The 17157-nt window shown below is 47.5% G+C and overlaps 2 protein-coding genes across 2 annotated transcripts; one reads left to right on the forward strand and one right to left on the reverse strand.

Moving 5' to 3' along the window:
* The first annotated feature begins 3129 nt into the window (after positions 1-3129).
* On the forward strand, positions 3130-7862 carry LOC144170417 (transcription factor Adf-1-like). Its single transcript, XM_077700204.1, has 3 exons — positions 3130-3507; positions 3948-4107; positions 6786-7862. Exons 1-3 carry the CDS (start codon positions 3363-3365, stop codon positions 7192-7194), a joined length of 714 nt encoding a protein of 237 aa, XP_077556330.1. The 5' UTR covers positions 3130-3362; the 3' UTR covers positions 7195-7862.
* On the reverse strand, positions 7853-17141 carry LOC144170415 (glycosylated lysosomal membrane protein B-like). The gene is made up of 6 exons (XM_077700202.1): positions 16838-17141; positions 15088-15342; positions 12611-12826; positions 12027-12254; positions 10479-10744; positions 7853-8408 (listed from the first exon to the last, which is right to left on the reverse strand). Exons 1-6 carry the CDS (start codon positions 16922-16924, stop codon positions 8258-8260), a joined length of 1203 nt encoding a protein of 400 aa, XP_077556328.1. The 5' UTR covers positions 16925-17141; the 3' UTR covers positions 7853-8257.
* Positions 17142-17157: the final 16 nt, after the last annotated feature.

Genomic DNA, 17157 nt, shown 5'->3' on the forward strand with positions numbered 1-17157 from the left:
CAGTCGATGACGTTAGACCTCAAAGCGTGATGTTAGGCCTAGCACCTATGTTAAGGCTTAACGTTAGGTAATATTCAAGTTGAGCCTTGCGAATTACCAAGTAACGTCATAATGATTCTACTTTATCGGTTAACGATGTTAGGCCTCAAAGAATGAGTTAGGCTTAACATCGGGCCGTCGCACGCCCGCGTCGCCCCTCCCTCTGCTGCACATCATCAACCTTTGAAAAGTGAGTTATAAACTGGAAAATACGGGAGGCTTCACGAACGAGGCTTCACAAAACAGGCTTCATGAAATTCTCTCAAAACCAATAGATGTGTAGGCTTTTTATGTTGTCTCGTTACAAGAAAAATAAGAAACAAAAAATCATCGCCCCTTTCTAGAAGAAAATGGTTAGAACACGAAGCTCTCCCCGATACAAACGCAAGGCCCCGCAATCCAATCAGCCAAAGGCCAAATCTACGACGACGCTGAGGTAAACGAATTATGATTTTCTATCTATTAGTATATATTGGGTCATCTGAATGTGCTGCTTCGGTACGCTCAGCGTTGTCGTTGATTTGAACTTTGGCTGATTGCACTGTGGACTTTGCACTTGTACCGGAGCTTCGAGTTTCAACACCACTATCATCATCACACGAACTCCCATGGTGAAAAGTTGGCTTTCCTGCTTCACGTTTTGGTGTAACATCGCCATCAGTGAGGCATAGATAGCGTTGCTTTAACAGGAGAGGAAGCGTTCGTACCGTTATTCTAAACTTACCTGTTTTAGGAACGTGTTGAGACTCCCTAACCTGAGCTCAAGACGGAATAAGGTATACCTCTAAAATCATTCTCAAGGTGTACTGTGCCGAAATAGGTTAAGCTTCATGTGCCGTATATTAGAATGACAATTTACACAACCTATTTTGTGTTCGTGTCCTGCGTCCAGCACGTATTGCAGTTGAAAATGCTACGCTCTAAAAAAATTAAAGCAGGAAAGGAATTAAGAATCCGATAAAAATATAGCCGGAGTGGCGGAATAAAACAGCCCACGCCTGTTCACACAGCATGACAAGCTTGATTTCAATGACGTACAAAAGTACGTGATACGCAGTTGTCAGCGGTGTTGGACAGCAGTAACAAAAGCCAGACAAGCCTTCATAAAACCAAACGGAACCGTTGGCTAGAAACAGTTGTTGATAGTCAACGCGTGCCTGGTGTCTCAGATAAAGTTTGTAGCTCTGAATAAGCTCGGTTCTGTAGTCAATTTATGCTTAAATTGTTCAGTTTTCTTTTTTTCAAAATTTGAAAAGCACCGACGCGATAGTATGGTGCCCGCAAATCCTTCGTAAGAGGTCTGCTTCTACGCCCGTGATTTGCATTTTTCATGCTGAGTAAAGGTTCTTTTGCTGGTATATTCCAATTCGCATTCGAAAAAAAAAAAAAAAAAGATGCGTACGTGGACCTTTTCGAAGACTTTTCGGTTTTATTTCGGAACCTTTCCGCGGGCCACATGTAGTGTGCGAAAGCTTTGAACGCGCGTGCTGCGATACCAGCTCTGCTGATCCTTTGCTCAGCCAAGATTATCAGCCTTGCGACGTAAATACGGTACTGGCTTTATGGACATACGTCTCTGACTCAGTGGGCTAGTAGCTGATCCCATTTTGTGATGACGAACTGTCGGCGTAGAGCGCAGTCCAAAGGTGGGCGTGGTCAAATTCAAACACGCAGCGAACTGACAAGTGCGGGCCAAGCATGCTGACATCTGCCTTCAGCTCCTGCCTGCGGTCGACTTCATTTCACGTCCTGCAGCGCGACCGAAGCAGCAGCGGACCGGCGCTGTTTTTTGTTGCGTCGGCGCTTTTTGTGCGCGCCGACGATGGATGGTCGTGGTGGCAGCATGGGGCGTGCCACACACGCGCACAAAGTAACGCTGCTGGACGTCACAAAACGGGTTTCGCGACGCTTTGGGAAACTAGTCGTAAACCTGGACGCCGCGCGGATACAGCGGGTCACCACCGCATATCCTGCGCGCTGCGTCAATGGCGGCGCTTAACATGGCGACAAAAAATGGGTTTCTCTTCCGGACCGAGGGAAGCCGAAAGGGGCGCCGGGGGAAAGGGCCTTCCCTCACGAACCCCGAGAGGAGTGCCAGCAGTTGCCGCTCGTGTCTGGCGCCGACGCTAGCTGCTGCTGCTGCTGCGGGAACCGCGACAGACCGAGGGCGGGAGGGGGGTCAAGTCTTGGGTGCCCCCCGCGTGCTCAGAGCGTCCCTTTCAGCTTCCTTTCGGGGGGAAGAGCTGGCGAAGCGTAGACGAGAGCAGACCGCGCGTCCCCCTCGGCCGCTGGCTCTTTTTGCTTGGGCTGCGGCACTCGCTGGCTGCTGCTGGTTCGTCGCGTTCACCGCCGCAGCAGCAGCAGACGGAGAGGGGAGCGTCGGCGGCCCTTTTCCGAGAAAAACAGCGGCGCTACGCCGCTGGCCTATCCGGCCTATCCGGCGGCGGCGAAAGGACCCGCGAAGGCCGGCGCCTGCAGCACGACCGACGCTGGCCCGTCTTCTGCTGTTGTCCCCCTCCTCCGGTCCGCTTTGACGGGGGCTCTGCGCTTGACACTTTTTGCTTGCCGCTCGCGGGGGGCTCCGGATCTTTGAACCAGCGGCGGCTGCAGCGCTCGCAGCGTCGTCGCTGCTGCTGCTGCCGGCCGGCGGCGGCTGGGGGGCGGGCACCCGCTCTTCTTCCCCCCCGCCACCCGGTGCTCCTGCGGCTGTTTGCTTGGCCGCGAGCGGCGGCGGACCAAGTTAGCGGCGCGCCATCAAGTAAACAGGCATCGGGCAGACGCCGCCGCCGCCGCTGATGCCCGGCGCGCAGCTTCGGCGTAATTAGGAGCAGGCCCTTCGCGGCTGGCCCGTTTTTGTCTGGAATGTTTCTCGGGAACTTGGGCAGCGCGCAGGAGCCCGGCGTAAAACGTCGCTCGGAGGAATCCTCGCTCTTTTGGCGATCTTTCGTTTATCGCCTCCCCTGCTCGGGGGTGCGGTCCGGTCGCGGGGAAGGCCACGAGGGGGGCGCACAGCAAAGGGGGGGAGGGGGCGCTCCGACGCTGGTCGGCACCTTCCAGGGGGTGTGTTGGTTAGGGACGGGGGGGGGGGGGGGGGGTGCGCTGAGTGGAGGCAGAGATCGCTCGTTCAGGCAGCGGGGGTCACTGTCTGTCTGTGCGGCGGCGGCGGTGGCGAGAGCGCCAGCAGCTTCGCTTTCCTTTGTCCAGTGCGTGGACGCTGGCCACGCTTAGCCGCCGGCGCTTAGCTGCCGCTGAGGGTCGCTAGTCAGCGCCGCGCCGCAGAAGCGTTGCACACCCTGTTCTGTGCGTTGCAGACGCCGGACGCGATGGCTCCCGATTCGGTGGAAGCGTTCATCTCCAGCGTTAAGAAGTACCCCATACTGTACGACTGCAAACGACTCGGCTACAGAGACGTTGACAGGAAGAGAGAAGTTTGGGAAATGGTCAAGCAAGAAACTGGAATGGACACCGGTGAGTGATCCACAATCAGCGCCGTCGAGTGTCAGCGATTTGGCAGGTTAGCACGCTGAGGCTAGCGCCAGTACGATTGTCGCGCCGTAGTCGTGCGTGCAGATGCCCATTACGCATTTTGCTTCGTGCAGAGTGCTAACCGGGAGCCAGCAATTTTGTATCCAGATAAGATCTTCCGCGCTGCTCTCTTGCCCACCCGTGAACAAAGGCCGGGTGCGTGTTGCGTAATTTGTCGCACGGGCGCGGCGAGTTTAAACGGCGCTTTGCGACAGATTTTGTTGACATGCAGAGAACACGCTTCAAGAGCGTACGCAGCGCGTTGTTAGCTGGCGCTGTGCCGCGGCGTTTGATTTGTCGTTGGCTCGTCCTCGTGTAGGGTTTATCTTACTGTCGCGGTGTGTAGTTTTTTCTTGCGATAATCTGATTGCGTTGCATTGCAGTTGACGACTGTCAGCGGCTATGGAAGTCCCTTCGCGATCGGTATATCCGAGAGCTCAGGGCACTGGAACACCCCAGCCAACTGCCCTGGGAAGCACGAAAGAGCAAGTGGACGTACTTCAACTCCCTAGATTTCTACAAGGACTGCGGCAGGGCTGCTAGGTGAGTGTTATGGACGTTTCTACGTTTGTTTACCTTTTGTTTCATGCGGCATAAAATCGGTCGTAAAGAGGGGGGCATCGCGTGAGCGATGGCTGAGGCCGTTACATGGCTTGTTCAACTGCGCGTATGCCGCGCGTGAAAACGGTACTCCATCATTCACGAATCTTGAGCTTTCGTACCGATGGCAAAGACAATCACCCTCGACACGTCTGGTGCCACTGCCATGGCCTTCGGTGTATTGTCCAACACTCCTCTCCTTCCCCTATCCTGGACTGATGGGCCCAGATGGTAAATGTTTTTTTTTAGTGTGTGGATATTGTGCCAGCAATACCTGCCCCAGATATAGTGCCAGCAGTATTGCATTTAGTGATTAATGTGTTCAAAGAACAACCACGATATTTTCCACCATCATTGGCTTGTCGTCACCATCATGTCTGCATTTTTTTGCTGGCAGTTGTCATTTTACTATCTCCCATACAGATGCATTTTTCATCTTGCATGCTTTATTCACACATGTATTTTAAGCAGACAATCAAACTTACTAATCTACCCCAACCTAACCAGTAAAGGCAGGTCCAACCTTAACCTGACCTAGCTTGAGCTAACACACCACATAAGGGCAGGTCTCTAATAAATTATAAAGACAGAATGCCGCAAAAGAACCAAGGTTCTGACTAAATAAATGCAGTGAATAAGGCAAAGAAAATCGCAAGGAACAAAGTAAAAAAAAAAAGAACTATGGAAGAATGCGGGTTCGAACGTGCGACTTCACATCAGAAACCAGATGGGCAACCAGTGCGCCACGGTAACCACAGCATGTTCTGCACCTGGCAGAGGCAGACATACCAGTCACAATAAAGTAAGCTTAAACAGCCAGTTAGAAGACTGCTGGCACCCGCCGCGGTGGCTCAGTGGCTAAGGCGTTGCGCTGCTGAGCACGAGGTCGCGGGTTCGTTTCCCGGCCGCGGCGGTCGCTTTTCTGATGGAGGCGAAAAGCAAAAATGCCCATGTGTACGAGATTTCGGCGCACGTTAAAGATCCCCAGGCAGTCAAAATTAATCCGGAGCCCTCCACTACGGCGCGCCTCATCGCCTGCGTTGCGTCGGCGCGTTAAACTCTACAATTAATCAATCAAGAAGACTGCTGGCAAAAGATCACTACCAGCTAAAGTGCCGGCTACCAGCAGTATACCCTTTTCACTTTTTTTTTTATTGCCAAAGAAGCTCAAATAAAGAATTTTCTTAATGATCGGGGTGCACGCGCAAGCATTTCAGCGGTTTGAGAGTAGAAAGCACCTCCGACCTAATTTTCCACTGCTAAAAATAAAATCAAAATCTGTTAGGAAACTCAAAACCAAACAATTTGACCATGCCTGTCTTACCACACATTATCATGCTCCAGTTCATTCCTTTTGGAATCAGTTTCTTCCTCCTCACAATAAGCAGCCAGTCTTGGGCACGTTACCGGCAAAAAGTAAGTGTAACAGTTACAATTACCAAAGCCAAAAAAGTAACTGTTACAGTTGCAGAATTTTTAAAAGTGACTTGTTAGTTACTGTTACAGTTGCAGAATTTTTAAAAGTGACTTGTTAGTTACTGTGAAAGAGTAACATCGTTACTTTCCCATTACTGTATAAAACTGAGTAAGTGATTGCCAAACAAATGATAAATTTTATTTAGGATTAACGTACGAAAGAGTGCGGGTGGTCCAAGGTGCGCGTGGCAGAACCCCAGGCGAAGGGAACCTAAAGGGGCACACTCAAGCCCAACACTAACAATCGTTCTGTACGCCTCATTTTGTTGCATCAACCTCTTTTGCTTATGCACCCTTGGAGTCGGGGAATATTTTTGCAAAACTTCCGAGAGCTTCCCTCTTCCCTCTATTTTGCATCCGAGAGCTTCCCTCATTTCAGAGGTCTACTTTCCATTTTTGCTCGCTCAAGACGAAGGAATAGTTTTAGACATCACCTCTAAGACCCACCTCCGACCTCGGTCTTCTGCAGGAAAGATAATCCATTTTCGTAGTGACCTTCTCTCCTAAACTGCGAGAGCAGCTGTGTTGTGGAAAAGTGAAAGGCGGAGAGAAAAAGGTCTGAAAAAGGAGCAAGCGCAATCTGTGCGCCGGCCTTTAATATGTGTACCGAATGGATAGTTTTCTATGTAAAAAAGTAACTGTAACGGTGTTTCCTGTTACAGTTACTCTCTCAAAAAGTAACAGTGGTACACTTATAAATTCCTCTGACTTAAAAGTAGCTAGTTACATTTACAAGTTCCTAAAAAAGTAAGTAGTTACCAGTAATGCGTTACCAGTAACTAGTTACTGCCCAAGACTGTAAGCAGCAGACATTGATACTGTTTCATACTGACCCCAATCCTCATGACATAGTGTCAGATGGATAGACATTGCAGTGCGAGCCCTCGTGCAGAAGCAGGATCATGAACTGTACCATAATGATAAACAGCTATTGCCCGTCATCTGATTTCTTGCCGATTTCTTCGAAAGAGGAATTAACCTTGGAGTTTCTTTCTCTCTCTTCGGTGTGCCATTATTGTTTGCATTTATTTCCAGAAGGGTGCATTTTTGGCCGGTTCACCCTCATGGTGACCACAAAACCTAGGGTAACAACAGTTCTGACCTACTTTTTCACTCACAAGGCCCATCGTTCCTTCATCCCCCAGGGCCAAACAACCACTGGGCATTGCAGACACGGGCTCTTTAGACCATGGTTACTCCAATGGAAGTGAGCCAGCAGCAATGGAGGACAGCTTCACCAGCGAAGGCCCCCCACCGGCGCACTCGCACTGCCCAAAGCTGGTGCTCAGCTCCCCACAGACCGCCCCCGAGGACTATGCACCCCTGCGGCTACACCAGAGCCCCGAGCCGCCCGAGAAGAAACCCGTGCTCAACAACGAGTCGATGGACTCGTTTGAGTCCGAAGTGCTCAACATCCTCAACCGCCCACTGGACGAGGACGAATACTTTGCGCTCTCCATCGTGCCTTCCTTGCGACGCTTGTCCCTGAAAAAGAAGGCGCTTGCCAAGGTCAAGATCCTGCAAGACCTGGCACTTGTCGAGTTTGGCGAGTGAGGGCTCCCAGGCGTTTTCCCTCCCCGCTGTTGTTGTTGCCATTTGTCAGTGCCATATTTACCAAAGGAATCTATTTGGGACCAGTGCTACGACGAAGCCCGAACTTTTCGTGCCTTTCGACTGGACACTCGAGAAAGTGATGTTCGGAACAACGCTTTTGGCGCAAGTCAAGAATGAGCTCAGCCAAAAGTGAAGACACACCGTGTGCCAACTAGTTCACTGACCACCTCTTCAAAGAGTCATCGAAGTCGCGGCTCCTGCTTAAGTGCGCAGTTTTGATGTATTGCGCGTTTTTTACTAGAACTAGCTTTACACACGCCTTGCGTGCACAGGGCACTGGCTTTGACATTCAGGGATTTCAACTTATTGCAGTCACAGCCCAGTGCCGCCAGGTGGTCACTTTGCTCCAAAGACGGTGATATATTTTTTTAAACATGTGCCAAGGACACTTCCCCAGGTGCCAAGCTTGTACAAAGAAAGGAGCGACGTCTCCACATTGTTGCTGTTCGGTGCCAATCCTTTTACACGTGCATCGTGCTGGAGCAAGCTCTCCGTGCATGCAAGATCTCTGGAACACTACTAGAAGCTGCAAGTGCCTTTGAGTGCAGTGCAAGTTCCATTCTCGTTTTTTTTAACTGTTTGCAGTAATAAATTGCCATTTTTGCTCATTTTTGTAGTATTCTTTATTGCAATCACGCTTTCATTCTCTTTATAACAGATCACATAACCGCAGTGTATTTTTTTCCCAGAGCTGCGCTTCTTTGTCCAGGGGCAAAAGTATACCGCGCAAGGGAACAATGTCTGAAAGTCATATTTGCCCGTTTTATACCACGTCAGATCACAAACTGGACTTCGATGTCAAGCTAAACAGTCAACAAAATAAAGTAAACAGGAGCAGTAGGGTATCCTATCCACTGCTCCAGTCGGAACTAAAATGATGACAATGGCAGCACAGCGAGTATGGACTAGCAGGAATGTGAAAGGTAAGTCTGTACACAGTTTCAGCTCTGTCCCTTGAGAGCAATGGCAAATGAACGGTCTGCTCTGCCGACAGTGTCTTCGATTAGAGCTTAGGCTCCGGCTTGTGCACAGAAACGTAGATTATAGTGCCAAAGGCAATGATGGCTGGGATCCCAAGGCCGACGGATGTAACTGACACCACTGTTGCCGACACGCGCTCCTGTGGAGATTCTCCGAAACCAGCTGACATTGCCCTGGGCGAGACAAAAAGCAAAGCAGACTTGTGTTACGTGACAGGCACATATAAAGTTCAGACCAATCCACCTGATTGCCCAATTGGAGTCGCAAATACCCACAGTGCATCTATAATGGCAGATACTAGCTACACTGAAGCTAAAGCTATTTGGCCATTCACTGCCAACAGTTAGACATGCTAATGCTATTCAGTTCAATGTCAGTGTCCTGAGGATGAACTGTATAGAAATGATTGGGGAAAAATAAAAAGCAGTTCTAAGCATGACTGAAGGTATATTTTGTAGACTTGGCATCACTCGAAAGATGGCCTTCGGATGCTACTTCAAAAACCAGCATTCACGTAATCTCTATGAACCAGTTTAGAACTTCAGATATTGAACACAGTCATAGAGGCATAGTAGTGTTATTATGCAAAGTAAAATCCACAGGAATGATTCCGAAGCCTAACAAAGCCAACTTTGCTACATTTGTAGCAAAGCAACCAGTTTCATGCCACCAATCTACATTGTGCATAAACTAAAAAATACTTTTGTCAACAAATTGCTTGCCTATTCAAACATAAGAGCTATGCAGTCTTTGCCAAAAAACAAACTAACATTTCTCGCTTCACTTGCACAAATTATTTGTTTCTGATAGCTCAGCCCTCTGCCTTTGATGTTTTCAGAATCAATTTTTGTTTCTGCATTGTATGCTGTCATACTAAAATACGCAATGTCCAAAAATTTGGGGCAACTGAATGTGCTGCATACAATGTTCAGGATTCACAACACCATTCGCTTTACACTTTTTACTTGTCATTTGTTAGCAACGAAAAATTGGAAACATGATTGCTGCTTGTCTGAGCTGCAGGGCTATTTCAACTGCAATCAGTCCAAGCAAATATTACGTGCCCACGGCAATGCAAAATCATCGCTCCCAACCCTTGCATACAGAGCACATCCCGCTTTCACTGTATAGCACATAGCAAGCTGGCTTGATGAACAAAAATGGCCAAGAAGAACAAAGATTTTATATTTTTGGAGTTCCAGGTAGTGCGCAAACACAAATCCACCTACGTCATAGACATCAACACGTGAATAACCCTTTATGGTCGGCTATCGGGCCCCACCCGACAAGGGTGTTCAGGGTTAAATTTCACAGTTTTTTTCACTGCAATGCGTGCACACTCTTTGTAAACATGATGCGCCATCTCTTCAGGGATAGTGCACGCTATTTTTGTGTACTTAATGCTCCATCTCCTGAGGAATAAGTGAACTTTGTTTGCAGAAGTTTACTTGTTTTTGCACTAGCGTGCAGCACAATGTTCAGCACAGGCCTTCTGTATCACAGAGTGTCATCAGTTGCATGCTGTTCACTGAAAAGCATGGGTGCTTTTTTACCACATGCGTTTTACGCTGGTGCATTTAGTGAAAATGATGATGGCGTTAGTGAGGAAGAGAATTTTCACCGTGTGCTTTTTACGTTGGTGCATTTAGCGAAAGCGATGACGACTTTACAGTGAGCAAGAGAATTACGTGCCTACATCAGATAGTGATAACAGTGGTTCAACAGAAGCGAGTGCTGAAATATCGGTTATACAGTTCGACGCAGAATGCAAAAGAAAAAATAAATATCCTGCAAGTTTTTCTTTCACAGTTTGTGTTTTTCTTTGTGGCGCCGAAAACTGGCCAAATAGTTTCGGACCAGGGCAGCCGGAAAGTGGGTAAATGTTAGGGACAGCAAAGAGTTAATACAGCATTAATTGTGCATAACACACAATAAGCTCCTCTTACTCGTTCATAGGTGGCACTAGTTGGAAATGGTTAAGATGGAGGACTGGGCAAACTTCCTAGTGATGTTTGGACTGGATTTGTCAGGTTAGACGATTTGATGAATCCTAACCCTCTCCCTTACTCTATTACTCTGCTTTTTTCTCTACCTGGCATGTTTCAAACTACCCCTCCTTGCGTGCGATTACCACGGAACTGCTGCACAAGCAGTCGAAGCACGTTTCGCGTCAAGAATTAGGAACACAGGGACAATACGACTGGCACTTTTCTACATCAGCAGCACATGCCCTTCCCACTCACCATGTGGCGTAGCTGTACTCTTGGTACCAGTTGTCGCCCTCCGAGCCAAAGGCCATGGTGATGGCTGAGGATGCCACATTGGGTGCACGGTGCGCCAGCCACGCTGTGGCCACGTTGAAGCTCCACCAGGTGGCATTCTGTATGAAGTTGGACTCAGTGGCATCCACGGACAGCGTCACCGTCCTCTGAGGGTCACGGTAGCAGACGGGCTTCCAGTGCAGGTACTGGCTGGACGCTCCCGGCTCCTTGTGGACCACAGCGACTGTCTGGAACAGCACGCGAGGGGGAGTCAGGTCGCTGCGAGCGAGCACAATGTCGCGAGGGCAGTACCAACTCTGAACTGATGGATGAACAGGTCAAATGGGCACGTAGTTGTGCACAATTACTTCGTGCCAAACTATGTGACGACGGAATGGCACAGAGGAGGCAGTGCAAAAAGAAAAAAGTTAAGAATTTCTTTAAGAGGCACAAAGGAAATGCAACCATAATGGGTCTATCAAAACTGCTTTGTGATTTCGGCACTGTGTCTTTTGCATTATAACTATGGCTCAGGCTACTTTTCAAGTGTTTATATGAGATCAAAATCTTTCTCTTCGTTTGTGCCTCCCTTCTTTTCTCAAATTTTCTTTTTTTGGGGGGAGGGGGAAGTGAAATTGGCCTGAACTCTATCACTGAGCACACATGCCATGCTCTTCGCCCAGTTTTATTTATTATTTTCCTTGCCGGGAGTTTACCGCGCAAGTCATAGCCTTCAGGCACATAGCAGTCTGGCAGTGGAGTGACTGATCCTAAATGTGAGGCCAAGTCATGGTGGACAAGTGGCACATTGGCTTCTGTTCACAACCAGACAATATTCAGTTTCACCTCAACACCACTCAGATATTGTCAACTCCATTTGACCAGCTGCATCAGAACACTGCTTTCATTTGTATTCCGTCTGGACGGAAGGATAACCCGCAAAGCTCCGTTCCGTCTGGACGGAACTTTAGCAATTGTACATCGTTCCGTCTGGACGGAACGCTAGCCACAGCCTTTGTTATTTCTTTATTTCAGTACGGAAGTGACATATTTCCAAAAAACGCAAACTAGGCCGTTTGGAGCATCTTCAAGAATCGGCAAAACTTTTCATATGGGTGCACAATAATTTTTAAGCCTGCGCGTGGGTCGTGAAGTAACGAGTCCCATAGGAATGTTAACAGGTGAGTCCCCCTTAAAGACTGGCAAGCTGACACCATATCAACTAGTCTTTTCCTGTACTGCATAACCTAACAGCACACACAACGAGGCACAAGTCCAAACTGAAAGCAAAAGCCCAAGGCAATTATGGTGTTCCTCAGTCATTAAGCCCCAAAAGTATATCAAGACCCTACTAATTATTTTACATAGTGCAAGACTCTAAAATAAGGCACAAAATGTTAGCACAGTCCATTTAAGGACTTAATGCCAGTTTGCGTTCGAGGCAAACTGCAGCTCGACTGCATGCATGCCACGACAACTGTGTTACGCTTGACACTTTAAAGATCAATCCAGGCAGCATGTGGAACCCACCGTGAAAACTCCGGGTGTGTACTCGTCATCAAACGTGGTCTGCTTTCTCAGGTCGAGGCTATGGTTGCGGGACTGGTCATCGAGGACCGTCAGCTCGAACGCAAACTGGGACGTCTTGCCAAGTTGGGGCGACAGGTCCAGCAAAGAGAGCTGCAGCTGGCTGCTCTCACTGGTGTAGAATAGGTGCGGAAGCTGACTGTCATGGCCGTCGCTGTCTCGAACTTCAACCTGAGCACAAAAAGAACACAGCAAGAGAACTGATGCTCTCAACTGAAACGCTGCCTACAAATTGGTCCTGTTGCTCGAGAGAGGGGTGAAGGAGAGATGAGACTACAGAGTTGCATCTACGAAAGCTAGACATGCATTACCCAGCAGCACCCCCACCCCCGCTTCACGCTTTCTCTGCTTAGTTGCATGCAGCAGGTTAAAGCCACAAAGTGAATCTTAGCCCATGCAAGCACACTGCGGAAATGTTTAACACACAAGCATGACAGTTATAATGTTTCAGTCGTATTTGCACCACCAATAAGAGGGTGCCCTCACACTTCAGACGAGGACAGGCAAGGAAAGGCAGGCACACTTACAGTGAACTGAATGGTGCCACTGTGGTTGAAGAAGCCCTCGTCTCTGGCGAGGGCTGTTCCACCAGCGACAAAGGTTGCTGCAACCAGGTTGCTGCCGTTGCCAGCGCAGCCCTGCATGGCTCCCCACTTGAGCCGACTCTGGTCAATGAAGTGAGTGCCATTCACCAGGCTGGAGTTCATGTGGACCTTGTTGTCGGGATCGTTGTACTCCCACAGCTGCCACCAGGGGCAACAGGAGAGACATGTCAGGAGGATGGCACATGAGTTCGAGGATTCTCAAACTACTAATTTGTTGTTGCACGCAATCTCGACAAAGGACCTAGGGCACTTGATAGAGTTCAACCTGGATGTAACGAACCTCTATGTAACGAATTCCTGGATTTAACAAAGTTTTTCAATTCCCCATTGCCAGTCCCATTGAAACCCATGCTTTTGCGACTTCTATGTAACGAATGCGTTGCAAAAGTCAACCTTGATGTAACGAATTCGCTACACTGATGAGCCATTGTTTTTCGGCTGGAGAAATGCATTCGGCTGGAGAAAATCGGCTGGAGAAATGCATTAATTTAGCGAATTTCACCCGCACCACAAACTACCGTGCGTTTTCACGTGTGAGTGCGGTCTCGGTTAGGTGCTAGGCGTGCTTGTCGGCGTGTAGTCGCGCATCTGTGCTGTCGGTTCGTTGGTGGGGAATTCTGCTGCCAGAAAACAAAAAGTTTTGTCTTTCCAAGACAAGCTCACAATTTTAAATGCCGTCTCTGCCGGCAAGAAAGAAGAACTTAGCCGCCCGGTACAGTATAACCGCCAGCACCCTCTCACAAATTTTTAGTGCGGAAAATAGCATCAAGTTCACAAAAAGGTGCTCTTTCAGCATAACTTTGGTCTTAGAAACGCGTTAAGGCACCGAAAAGTGATAAAAGCAACAGTGACACAAAAGTTACGTTTGCTAATACAGGGGTAAGTGGTGTTGCTTCTTTGAGTGCCGTGTAGAAACTAAGCTCGCGGAAAAGCTGCAGGCGAAAGTCACGCAGTTTTTCACTGAAATAAATCCTCAAAGAGTGAGTTCACCGTCACTGATGGGCAGCATTTTTATTTCGTTCCTGCTTCACTCATGCCAGCTTTAACTCAAAACCTGCATGTAACGAAAAATTGCGAACATTTGTCAATTTCGTTATATCCAGGTTTAACTGTGGAAGACAGACGCATAAGACAAAAAATAAGTGTGGTACTTAGTTCAGTTTAAAACTAAGAGTGGAATCACGTGAAAAATGGAACATTTTGTACAACTGACACAGAGCTGTGAAGCTGTACACAAGTTTTATTTCTCAACTGTGTCATTGTATTTGCTTTTTACATAACAGACAAGAAAACTTCCAGGAGAATATGTAGGACCTACAGCCGCTATATCAGGTAGAGCCACTAAACAAGCGTAGCTCATTTAGTGGCTCTAGTAGGACCTTCATTCTGAATGATGGCTCTTGAGTGGCAATAGCCTCGAGCCTCCAGTATTAAGCAGCTTTAAAAGGGGCTATGATAAAAATACACCTTCGTTCAATTTGAAGGAGCTAGCCTTTAATAACCCACACTGCTCCATTCTAGCCTTGAAAAACAATTCTTTAACCGAAAAAATGCACGGGATATCGAACTTTCAAATTTTGCGTTACAGTGACGTCGGCATGTGTGATGTAATATGGGCCAGTCCTAAAAACGCACAAAAATCCAATGGTAACATGAAGATACAGTTAAACCTGGATGTAACAAAGTTGACAAAAGTTCGCGATTTCCCGTTACACGCAGGTTGCAAGTTAAGGCTCGCAGGAATGAAGCAAAAGCGAAGCCAAAATGCTAGACATCAGTGAAGGTTAACTCACCCTGCAGGGATTTATTTCACAGCACAATACTGCTGCTTTTGCACGAACTTAGGCACTACATGGCGCTTCAAAGAAGCAAGGTCACTTACTCCAGTATTAACAAATGTAACTACTCTTGCCATTTGACTATTTTTGGTGCCTTAACGCATTTCAAGAACCAAACTTGTGCTGAAAGGGTGCCTTTTTGCGAGCTTTACGCTCTTTACCACACTCAAAATTGTTGAGAGGGACACTGTACCAGGCAGTGATATTCTTCTTTCTTGCCGGACCTGTATATATATATAGGATATATATATATATATATAGGACCTGTACAGAATACAGACTGTACAGACCTGTATAGAATATATAGGACCTGTACATTCCACAAATCGCATTTCAAACGAGAAATCAAAAAACAGAATTGTGCTTTTGCCTGGAAACGAGTCCAACTGGAAAATATAAGAGATGGCCGATTGGTAATGCCCAGCGATTCACACGGCCAGTTTTTTGCCCTAGCAATGGCTGCACTGCATCGTGGCTTCCTCGTGACAAGCACACAAAGCTGCGAGTCTATTTATTTTCAGGAATGAAGGTGAAAGAGGCGACAGATTCCGCGAACATTACCTTAGAGATGATGACTGCTGAGGAAGACAGCACAGGCTCAGAAAAGTGGAACGTGCTTGCACCTAGGTCACTCGCATTCAGCGCTTTCCACGAGATGTTGGTAAGGACGCCGCCCAGCGGGGTGCAGATGCTGAGGGCTGCAGGGGCCCCCAGTGTTGACCAAAAGTAATGCAGTGTGTCGTTCGTGCCTTCGGCTGTGACATAGCACAGCCCACAGTCCTTGGCATCACAGAACGGGTTGGGGTAGGCTGTCAGCTGCAAGTGATGGAAGGTGCACCAATATTGCCTTGTAAGGAGCAGCAGGGCATGCTACCTAATATCAATTTACACTGTATAAAAACACCTCTGAGACAGAGCTGGGAGGAAAAAACAAAAAGTGCTGCCACTCTGTGATCTCTTGCTGTGGCCTACATGCAAAGGTCCTAAAGGGCAATATGAATCATGCAATAAAAAATTGCTAGTATCTACCTGCTTAAGCCATGGCTTGTTGTTAACTGATCGCAACAAATCATTAACCCAGATGCGGTCTTCACACCTCCCCGTGATTCGTACAATTTGGCATGGTTCTTCTGTTTGGGTATCATTCTTCGTGCATCATTAGGAACATTAACGCATTGCATGTTTGGGCAGTATATCCAATTGGCACTTACTTTGTTTAGTGTTTTTGCAGCTGTCTGTAACATTGCAAGTTTACCGTCACATAAGTTATTTATTTCTCATACAAACTCAGTCATTAAAACAGGCTAAACGGTCCCTCATGGCACAGTTAAAGCCGCCAGGAATGCAAATGATGGAACTAATATATATGTCGATGCTCACAGACCTAAACTAAAATGCATATTTCTGTGGTTTTGCTTTTCTTATCCCTCCAGCAGTGCAAAATTTCGTGCCCTTAAAAGATTTCGATAGTTGTGTTTTGGCTTAATTAGCAGCGTAAATTATTGAGCACGGGAGTAAAAAGGTGCGCACAATTTATGCTATGTCGAGCTTGTATACAGCAGCAACAGTTCACTACAACCAGGCATTACAATAAGCAAGCTTGTGCTTCCACTGTCCACAGGAAATTCCATGCAGAATCTTTTACATAACTGGGGTATTTTCTATTATAAGGGGGTCCATAAAAAAGGCAACATGTGTTACCAATTTAATTACTTGCATGAGAAAATACATGTCAAGTTTTTAATAGTTTTCTGTGGGGATTTTTTTATAGGCTTGATGGCAATTAAGATAGAGTTATGTTTATACAGTTTATAATAACCATTTTAGTGATACAGGTGTGTTGCTGCAGTACCAGTAGGCGAGTATGCAGGACAGTTCAGAAAACCTCGGCAAACTAAGCTGGTTAAGAGCATGCGCGAAGGTAGTGCTGAGCACACTTTGTTTCGTAGGAAAAAAAAGAATCTTTGCTAATAATTAAGTACGAACCAATCAGAACAAGTCAACTGACCATACAAGTATATTAGAAATTTAATTATTGTGCAAGTTTGTGATACGATCAAGTGATTGCGAATATTCTCCTTGAATGTCGCAATTACGAGCAGCTACAAATACAAATTTAAGTTCTGGCCGCACTGAGTAGTGAGTATCCAATTTGCAAATACTTTAAACGACGGACTGTTTGGTGACGGTGCGAAAGTAACAGGGCGACAGGCCTGGTGCGCAGACTTGAGATATGAGAGTCAGAGTGCAGATCTGAGATATTTCCAGAAACTATATAAGCCGATAAGGCAAATCAAACGACACAGTTTACCTTTCTCTGGCTTCCCGCATGAGTGGTCGTTAGGAGCACCACCAATACAGCTTTGGCGAACATGACTCTCACAATTGCCGAGTACATCCCCACCCCTAGTCACGCGCCAGTCATCCCTCGTTCGCTTGCAATCTAAAGTTTGCGTTGAAACTCGGTCAGGCAAGTCGCACTGATAACGCTGATTGGACACTGTAGCCGCCGTAGCCACTGGCGTCTTCCTCCGTTGTCACGAGGCTGTTTGTTTTATCAATCCTCGCCGCATGCCATCAAACGCGTCAAACGATCACAACCGAATAATGAGTCACAGCTGCGGGCTCACT

Source organism: Haemaphysalis longicornis, unplaced genomic scaffold, assembly GCF_048455015.1.
Source record: "Haemaphysalis longicornis isolate Haplotype H1 unplaced genomic scaffold, Haemaphysalis longicornis Haplotype H1 scaffold_2, whole genome shotgun sequence".
Lineage (NCBI taxonomy): Eukaryota > Metazoa > Arthropoda > Arachnida > Ixodida > Ixodidae > Haemaphysalis > Haemaphysalis longicornis.